The 9,969-nt window shown below is 41.8% G+C and overlaps 1 protein-coding gene across 1 annotated transcript in view; it reads right to left on the bottom strand.

Moving 5' to 3' along the window:
• Positions 1–2,448: 2,448 nt before the first annotated feature.
• Positions 2,449–9,969, bottom strand: part of pde10a (phosphodiesterase 10A) — a 69,514-nt gene continuing 61,993 nt past the window's right edge. Inside the window, 9 exon segments of the mRNA XM_027023007.3 lie at positions 2,449–4,842; positions 4,844–4,958; positions 6,937–7,025; positions 7,315–7,395; positions 7,540–7,651; positions 7,814–7,986; positions 8,791–8,946; positions 9,144–9,294; positions 9,550–9,633. Coding sequence (XP_026878808.1) covers positions 4,603–4,842; positions 4,844–4,958; positions 6,937–7,025; positions 7,315–7,395; positions 7,540–7,651; positions 7,814–7,986; positions 8,791–8,946; positions 9,144–9,294; positions 9,550–9,633 — 1,201 coding nt within the window. The 3' untranslated portion in view covers positions 2,449–4,602.

A 9,969-nucleotide genomic window follows, 5' to 3' on the forward strand; every position in this document is an offset into this window, starting at 1 on the left:
GGCAACTCCACTGATTTAGCAAAAATTCGTCAGTCATCATGAGTAGTTTGGAGTGAAATGCGCCATTCTGGATAAACCTAGTGTCGGGATTGGCCACGATAGTTGCATTAGGAACCAGACATGATATGTACATTATAAACATTTTGACTGTTATTCAAAATGACCAGTGAACCTGCATATCTGTAATGGTAAAATAGCGCTAAATTCGAAAAAACACTTTTCTTAGGGTACTATTTCTCTAAAACGCCTCGCAAATGGTTGGATAGGGAGCGTGTCGCACGATGTCAGTTAAACTCCTGTGAGCATCAGTAGCCTTTTTGGTTAATTAAGAGTGATGGTGAATTGTGCTGTACCAGGTTACAAAATACATAATTTTGCATTTCGGTTGCTAACTACAAAGAATCCTGAAGTTGCAGTGAATAAGTGAAGCTTTTGCTGGCGTTAGCTGTATTGAAAGGCTACGGCTACAAGCTAGGAACAAAAGCACGTTTGATTGATTAATCTCAGTTAAGAATTAAGGTTTGAGTAAACATGGAAGTAAACTGGAATAGTTTGTTCTAAAAATAAGTTTAGGCAAAACCTTTACCATAAAACAATGTAGGCATAAAACAATGTATACGTAAAAATTGTGTAATAGCAAAATGGCTTTTTGACCAATTAAATGTTCGGATGTCTGGTGCCTACTTATACAACTGAACAATTCTGACTAGCTAGTTAAAGTCCTTTAGAAACACACATTTCACACCAAAACACTCTTAATTACTTTGTTTACACCTAACCATTGAATGAGGAAGTAATTTTGCAAAAGCGGTAGAGTTCCCCTTTAAAGCTACTGAATCATCGTTTCTCTGATGAAGTCAGCATTTTTTCTAATGATTCTTTTCCACGAATTGATTCTTTTTGAATCACTTATTTATTCAAGCTTCTTTCTCTAGGCTACATTTGCTTAGGTAGTTGTGTGTCAGGAAGTGTTGTTTTCACAAAAATTCACTACGTACGGGTTCCTTTAAGTGCAGTGGCAAAGATAATTAGGTTTACATACTAAATGGTTAGATTTTACATGTTGTCACTTCTTGTTCCATTGCACAAAAGAAAGAACCTCTCATCTTATCATCATGGCAACAGACATTTTAGCAACATTATAATCAAAAGGTCATGACCTTATAAGCATTGACCTGTATGTCTGCTGAGTTGGGTGGGGCAATCCATCTTGTGTGGCTGGCTCAGGACTTTAAGCATTAGACAGGAGGGTTTGTAGTTTGGATTATTACTGGGGTCTGGGCCACTGACTGCAGACCTTGCATCTTTGTGTGTCTGCACTGGTGTGTACGCTAAAGTAGCATTGAAGGTATTGAAGGGCTTTATAAAAATCTCTGCCCTTTTTTGCAACTTTCCTTATTTTAGCTACAGATAAACAGACTATACCATATGATCACACTAGACATGTCAGATTATAACAGACAGTAAGTTCACTCATATACTGTAATCCATGCGTAGTTTAATTGGCAGCAAATTTAATGTAGAAAAAATAGGACTAATGTGGTCAAAAAGTGAAAAATGCTTTTTAAATTATGTAAATCATTTAGAAACATCTAAAGTAAATATTAGAGTCCAATGTGACTGTCTAGAGGTACAAAAGATGCTCCAAGCTTGCTTGTAAAAGCTAAAATTTTGCTATAATTTAAAAGGGAATTACATATTAAACAGATGTACTCTAAACAATATTTTTCATAATTTACCTAATCAATAGACAACTCTTCCTACCACTGATGGCCACTTTTTGAAAAGTACTTAAAAATGCTTTTAATATATTTCTAACTGAGTCTGTCAGGCACTGAAAACACAATCTGTACTGTACTACATGTTAATTATTGGGGGCTTTGAATTTACATATTCAGCAAAGAAGCAATAATGATTAAGAGACGTGTAGCATAGGTCAAGTATACTTGAACGCCACTAGGGGGTGTCAGACATTAAATTCCCCTAAATTAAGCAAATAAAGGGGCTTGTGGATTGTGAATAAACTTTCCTTTTAAAGACATTTATAAAGTAAATATCACACAACATTTTTTTTCTGAAATATTTAATAAAATTACTGCTCTTATATTTACAATCAACACATTCCTCATATATCTTGGGCAACAATATGCAATGGGTCTAGAGGACCGTTTGCTTCTTCATGATGCACAATTTACTCTGTACAAAACGCAAATGCTAACTTTTTGTATAAAAAATATAAGTTAATTTAAAATTGAATTCTAATTAAGAAAATAACAATGGTACTAATCATTGATAATTGCAGTAATAATAGTAATATAACAGAAACATATTAACAGCAATAATATTACAACCATAATAATAATTATAATAATAATAGTCTCTAAACATAGTGCATATGAGGGGAGAATAACTTGGTGGATGATCTATGACTGAGGTGTGTGATGTGTAGTTCCTCATCTCTTTTGAGTCTTTGTTTTTAGGGGTGGGGTTGGGGGGATTGGGGGGTAAGGAATCGGCCCAAAGCTAGCGCACACGCGTATGCAAATGCACATGCACACATGCACACACGCAGGATCAGAAAGTGCATGACTGCCTAAGATAGCACCATAGCTTACGTCTTCAAAACCTTTTCCTAAATAATTGCACATGTGACAAAAATAAAACCACCAAACAAAACAAGAAATAAAAGACAAATCAGAAAAAAAAAGACAAATGCTGATGCATTCCACTGGACGCTGTCCTTAAGGTCACGCTCAAAGACCGTGTCTGACAGTTTTGTCCTCAAGAACCCAACAGGCTTCCTTATTGGATCACATTGGTCACATTTGCACATGGGTCTTGTTTTTCTAGGAATAACAAGACTCTGACCATGCCTCTGGGATATGCACCTCCTAGAGGCTGAAATCTAACGCGAGCTGAATTTACACGGAAGTAATCATTCTGATTTATCTTCATGTATTTTTCTACTAATACGAACTAAATACACCCATATCACTTGATCTCTTTAAGTATCTAGGTGTGGCATATCATTTTATGAAATGAAGAGGGAAGTATTTATAATGTCAGGAAGCAACAGACAATGCGCTGTGTTCTGTGTCAGTGTAACAGTTTGATTACAAACATCAAGGAAATGCTGTCACATTTTTAGCTTGAGTCCACTTTGTGGATAAGAGTTTTGAGTGTTCTAACCTTATCAGACAGAATCTGGAGAGCATTTACATCTACACTGAAACTTGGCCACAAACGAAAAGCAGGATGCGCCGAGTTGATGCAGGACTGTTATATGTCACTAGTCAATGTCCATGGCTACTACAATTCCATCTTCTTCTATTAACATTTCACAAGGTTTTAAGGAACAATGTTTGTTTTACTTATTGCTTCTTTGATGTAAGACAAAAATGTTTTCAAACTGGGAATTCTGTGAACTTTTACTTGTTTTTAAGTCTTTCATCCTGGTCTTTTTGTCTGTTATAATTCTATTTTCAGCAGCTTTTCCTGAAACATTTCATGAACACATCTATTAAAAATGATGCGTGATTAGTAAGCTGGACCTTGATTTGTGGGGCATCTAAAATAAAACACTGGTGAGAAAGAACAATTGAGCAAGATAGTTCAAGGTGTACCTTTAGATAGCCTTTATAGTTTGGGTAAAATGTTAAATCACATTAAAAGTAATGCTATTTTAGAGTGTTGTCAATGGAAAATGGGCAATTAGGAAACAATATTATCATTAATCATGATCAAACTGCTGAACTAACATCAGTAATTACTGCTATTCAGGATTGTTGTAGATTGTTATAGGTTATTTTATGTGTCTGACACCACTGTGCGGCGATGTGGAGTGCAGAAGGTGTATTACTGGTTCCCCTGGTAATGAGTGGACTGTGCAAGGTCAAGCTTAGGACTAGAGCATGAAGGGCTGATTTATACATCAGCTGGAACGGTCATAGATTTTGGCGAGGAACATCGTGACTCTTGTGTGACTCTGGTAAGGTTCAGAATTCTCTGACTTGTTCTGTCACAACAGTTCTTTGCTTTGGGCAGTAACGCTGCAGGGTGTGTGTGTGTTTTCTGTTCTCCCCACATAGAGTAGGCTGTATTACTTCATTCAAGTACTGAAAAGCAATTTTGCACAAATCAACAGAACGTATCCAACAGACCGACAGTGTAGTGCTGTCAGCTTCACTCCATGCGCCTTTAAACCCTCCTTCTATCTTGTTTTAAAACAGCAACTCCCAAGCAGGTATGCGTATGATTCTTCTGACCACAGCAGGAATAAAAGTACCATTTCAGATTACATGAACCATCTCACAGTTACAAATCTTTGAGCTTTGACTGCAACTACAGGTTCAGATTTTAAGGCCTCTTCAAATATAATACCACAAAAGAAACTGCTTGAAAACAACAAAGAAAGGGAGTTAATCCCAAAAACAAAACAAAACAAAAAAAACCAAACAAACAAAGACAAGACAAGCAAAAAGCAATATAAGGAAAACTCTTGAAGCTAAAGAGGTTCTCTCTGACCAAAAGTGCTTCCCCATGGAGTGAACTTAAGGTGATCGGATCCCGAGTCCAGGCTGATGACTGTCGGAGTTGTCAGGGTCAGTCTACACCTCCGTCACCCGTTGAGGTAACTCTATGTTTAATTTTTAGTCTTTTTTTTTCAAATCTTTCCTTCAGTTGCTTGGCGAATATCACCTGTCCTGCCTGGCTTCTCTGCTTCCTCCCGTCCCCGCAGGAAGTGGGACTGTTCTGAAGAAGTTTGGTGTCTCTGGCAGGGTGCGGCTGAGCCTGTGTTTGGCATCCGATGCCTTGCACTGGGTCAGTTGTCCACTTTGACTGGGCTGCTCTCTGAGGGCTCTCTTGCGTCGGCCTGGCTTGGATGGGCCTCGGCAGAGGGGACCCACTCCAACGCCTCTTCCCCTCGCGCTATTCTCTCCCACTGGCCCAGGTTCTCCCTGCAAGCACAATCACAGTGTGCCCAGCTTCACACAGCTTCCTTTACACCTTATATAATTATGCCACTTTTATAATTAGTGTATATACTCATCCATCCAAACACACACACACACACACACACGCACACACACACACACACACACACACACACACACACACACACACACACACACACATACACACACATGCATGCACACACACGCACACTCATGCTCAATCACAGACATACTCAGTCGCCACTTTATTAGATCCACCAATCACTTTCTGACAGGATCACTGCTCACCAGGTACTCTTTGGTGGTTGAAAATTCTCAGTATGGCATTAAGTGTGGTTTTGAGCTGGTACAAGTTTATGAAGCACAGCAGTGGGGCCCGGATTTTTACACGTCACTGTCACTGCTGGGTGGGTGCTCGACCTCCCAGCCAGCCTATAGCAGTTTTGTGCTCAGAAACTGACCAACAGATGGGCTGCAAACTTTAACTGTGCACCTATAAAGCATTTTAAAGCTGTCTCTATCAAAGCACTGTGAAAAAGCAAACAATTCTATTCTGTTTTTCAGATTCATCCATGGGATGCAGGACAGAGTGGAATGGCTAGCCACCTAGATCCACCCCGTCTTACAGATGACCCTGACCCCGACCCTGGACAGGAGGATGGAGAACCCCCACCCCCAGTTTTTTCCCCATGTATATATATATATATATATATATATATATATATATATATATATATATATATATATATCATAGCGACCTCATCATGCTACCCGGGCCCTGTGAGTGTGTGAAAGTTGCAGCCCACCTGAGCACTGGTTTCTGGTTAGCAGCATGGATGTCACTGGCACAAAGGATTTCTAAACCGTCGGGCTAGCTCATGCATGGTGGGAGGAGTCACTGTTATGCCCGCCCTCCAGACCCTAAATGCTCCTCTCACACTGCAAGTGTGTAAAACTGTATGCAGTTATTGCAAACAAATACAATTAAGGAAATTGCTTCTGCATACACAAGGTGTGTGGGTCTAATAGAAAAAACAGCTATGGCATTTTCCATCCTTTTCAACAGGGAGATGAATATCAAAAGTCCATAGAAATTTTCTATTTTGAAAACATCTAAATAAATGAACAGCTCTTAGTGGACATGCATATAATATTTCAGAATCAACAGCTGCAACAATAAAACATGTTATTGTATCACAAGAGGTCAACAAAAGTTAAAAAAAGACTCTACTTTAGCATTCTTTACTGATACCTCGCATAGCCGTGTCTAGCTAACAGAGTATGTTTGAAAATTGGACTGGTGAAAAACAGAATGGAAATGTACAGATCACCAAAAGATCATCAGTCAATCTTTTTGAAGCTAGGTGTCAGTGTCTAACTAATTCACTAGCAAGCCAGCTAATTAATTAAGTCAAAATCAAATGTATTTATATAGCACTTTTTACAACGCATGTTGGGACAAAGCAGCTCTACACATGTACGGCTCCAGATTCCCCGATGAGCAAGTCAGAGGCAACAGTGGCAAGGAAAAACTCCCTGGGCAGAATTAAGGAGGAAACCTTGGGAGGACCAAGACTCCAGAGGGAACCCGTCCTCCATGGGTGTCCCAGCTAGTCCATGCTTTATTACATTATGTTTAGTCCAGGTAGCCACTTCAGTAGATAGGGAGCATACTGTAAAATATTAACAATGTATGATACTAGAGTGGTCAGCACATTTTCTAAGAGAAAAGAACAAATATGATAATACATCAGAAGTTGAGAAATTAATTAGCTAAATTAGTCATTTCCTGGACTATGGAAGTGTATTTATAAGACTCACTTTGTATACGTTGATGGTCTGGCCAGATGAGCAAAATTAACCGAATTAGAAAGAAAACACAGATTTAGGTTCCGTTTTCTATGCTATCGGTGTAGAGCGAGGACTGGAACTAAGGTGGAGGAAAGGTGGAGGTAAGATGTGGAGTGACCAAGTAACTAACCTGCAGGCTCGAAGAAGAGGAGCAGAGGGGGGGAACAGCTCTACCAGTGTGGTGTAACAGGGGATGGCCACAGCATTGTAAAAGCCCACCTAGGAATACAGAGACATCACAGGACAGTAAGAATACAGCACAGCCTGCAGCATAGCTGAACAGTAACCACCTCATCCATAATACGCCATGAGTTATTATATATAGAATAATAAGGATGACTTCCCTATTTGGTTGACATGGACTGTAAAGTACAGATTTAGCATTAAACATAATTGTCACATTCTGTTTTCTACCTCAGGAGCAAATGATGGATATGTATATTCTATATGGACATGTGTGCTATAGAAAATTGTCCTTGAAAGATCTGGGAGGCAGTTGCCGTCTTACCTGCCCCTGAGGAACTTCGTCCCTTTTATCTCTGTCCATCATCGGAATGGGCTGCATTCCTATCTTCTTCATCTCATCGCCCTGATGAAGAAGAGATGACAGGGTGAACCCACCAGCCCTCACACAGCTTGTTCTTCTAAATCCGCCTTTTGGTGCACCATACTGGTGCTGCCTACATGAAGGACTGTGGTTTGAAAGAAGACGTGTAACACGAATAAGACTCACCTCGGCCCAGAACTCCGCGTAGATGTCATTAGCAGTGAGGCGAGTGACGGGCCAAAGTTTCGTAACAGAGCATAGATCGCACGCAGTCATCATCAGACCAATCACGCGGTCCCTGCCGTGAATGATCAACCAATCAGACTAAACCATGGACCCTGATATACCTAGCCGTGTCTGTTTGCCCTGCTTGCTGGTGTCCCAGACGTCAGTAGCATCCCTCTATTTGCTCGCGTATACTACGCCGCATGACCCGAGTAGATGCCCGATGACCTCTGACCTGTGACCGTGGTTGTTGAGGTCCAGCGCGCCCGTGCTCAGCAGGTCGGCCAGCTGCTTGCGGTTGCCGAAGTAGAGCGCCAGGTCAGTGGCGATGATGGCCTTGCGGATGATCTCCAGCACCTGCTCGTACTCGCTGGAAGTCAGGTTGGAGAAAATATTGTGCCCTTCCAGCTATGGGAAAGAAGGAGATCAATAAAAAAGCAAGAGCTCCGCTTAGGAGGCGTCCGGCTAAGCTGGAGGGTAGCAGCAAAGCCGACAGGATGTCGCCACTAAGAGGGAGGAGCCGACAGCTGCCCCACTTAAAGATGGAGCGTTTATGGAACAAGAAGATGGATAGAAAGGAGAAAAAAATGCATAAAACAAACCAGGCTTTGACGTCAAGTGAGGGTTATGAATGATATTGATCTGGTAATTCTATTTTCTTCAATTCTATTTACTTCAATTCTTTTGGATTCTTTTGCATTACATGTAACCTGTATGGTCTACTCTATTGTGGCGGTGCAAGACTGTTGATGAGTCTTCTGTTCTCATTCGGCTTCGCAATGAGCTCGATAATTAGCTGACGAGCTGAGTCAAGTGTGTAACCGCTGCCTGCTCCAGCCTCCTCAGGGACCAGAGCACATCACAGTCGAAACCACCCAGATGCCCATAGCTCAGAGAGCGAGCTCCTCCCTGATCCTTTCCCATTAATGTTACCTTGACAAAACAAACATGGGTCAAGATCCTGCTCAGCAATAAACACTACCCAGAAAACCTCGACCATGTTGTTTCGTTAGGCTGAATGATCGCAGTAGCCACGGCAAAACACTGCACACTATTATCATGATGGGATGCAGGAGAGGACACTTTCTCTGAGGGAGGCGTCGAGGTTGCGATGCGGAGCCAGGTCAAGGAGGCCGGGAGGAGGCGGCAGATGGCCGGGAGGGCAGCTCTGCGTTTGTCGGAAGAAGCGGGTGCGGATGGCGAGAGCTCTACCTGCAGGATGGAGACAGTCTGGGAGAAGTGGTGCTGCTCCATGGTGGAGGTGGAGTACAGAGCTGCCAATGGGTGGTCGAACTTCTGCAGGTAGCTGTTGCTATAGCCCCGGTGGTCCAGGTCGTGGCACAGGCACGCTATCAGCAAGCCTTTTCGCTGTGTGTGTGTGTGTGTGTTTTGCATGCACATATATATCAGGGGAAGGAGGAGGGAAAGAGAGAAACAGGATACAGGGAAAGACACAACAACTGGTAAACATGAGACTATAAGACAGCTGTAACTGCTCTAAACTGCTTAAAAAGCCTCTGGCTTTCGGTGGGGTGGGAGTGTGACAATCAGGCGGATGGGCTGACCTCCAGCTCGGTGAAGATTCCCGAGGTTTTCTGCAGAATGGCGTACATGCAGTGAGCCACTGTCACTGCATGCTTCCAGTTGTGGTATGGAACCCGCCGGTAATTCTTCCGCACCGACATTGTGAAGCGGCACAGTTTCTCCAGCTCAAAACTTCACACACACACACACACACACACACACACACACACACACACACACACACACACACACACATACAAACACAACACACACACACACACACACACACACACACACACACACACACACACAACACACACACACACAAACATTCATTCGGCCATTCAAAATTTCAACAGTCCTTAGGGATTATTCTAAGAAACATTTCCACCTGCCGTTAAGTTGGCAGAGGGGTCTCGGGAGGTGAGTGGCATGTGGCATTCTCACCTGCTTTTTCCACATGAATTATGAACCATGTACACAAAGACAGCAGGCCAGAGTTCCTCATAGGGGCTGATGTCAAAGTGGAACCTGTGAAGGCAAATGAAGACTGAATGGCCTACATGCCATGAATACAAGCTTCTGTGGGGCAAAGTCCCTGTATAAAATGGTTAAATACAGAGGGTTTAAAATAAGTTTTGCTTTTTCATTTATAATGAATGTCTAGCCTTGTGGATCTCTTGACCAATGTTTCCAAATGTTTTAAGATGTTAATCACAGCAAACTGATACAGAAGTCTAGCCCTCCTTCACACACGACAAGTTGCAGCTTTTGAGGGGTGGGGCTAAAACGTGCTTCCCGCAATTCATTATTCAACTGTATGAAACATGAGAACTGAATTTTCACTGAACCGCTGCACACACACAA

This window comes from Electrophorus electricus, chromosome 12 (genome assembly GCF_041902795.1).
Source record: "Electrophorus electricus isolate QZ-2024a chromosome 12, ASM4190279v1, whole genome shotgun sequence".
Classification (NCBI taxonomy): Eukaryota; Metazoa; Chordata; class Actinopteri; order Gymnotiformes; family Gymnotidae; genus Electrophorus; species Electrophorus electricus.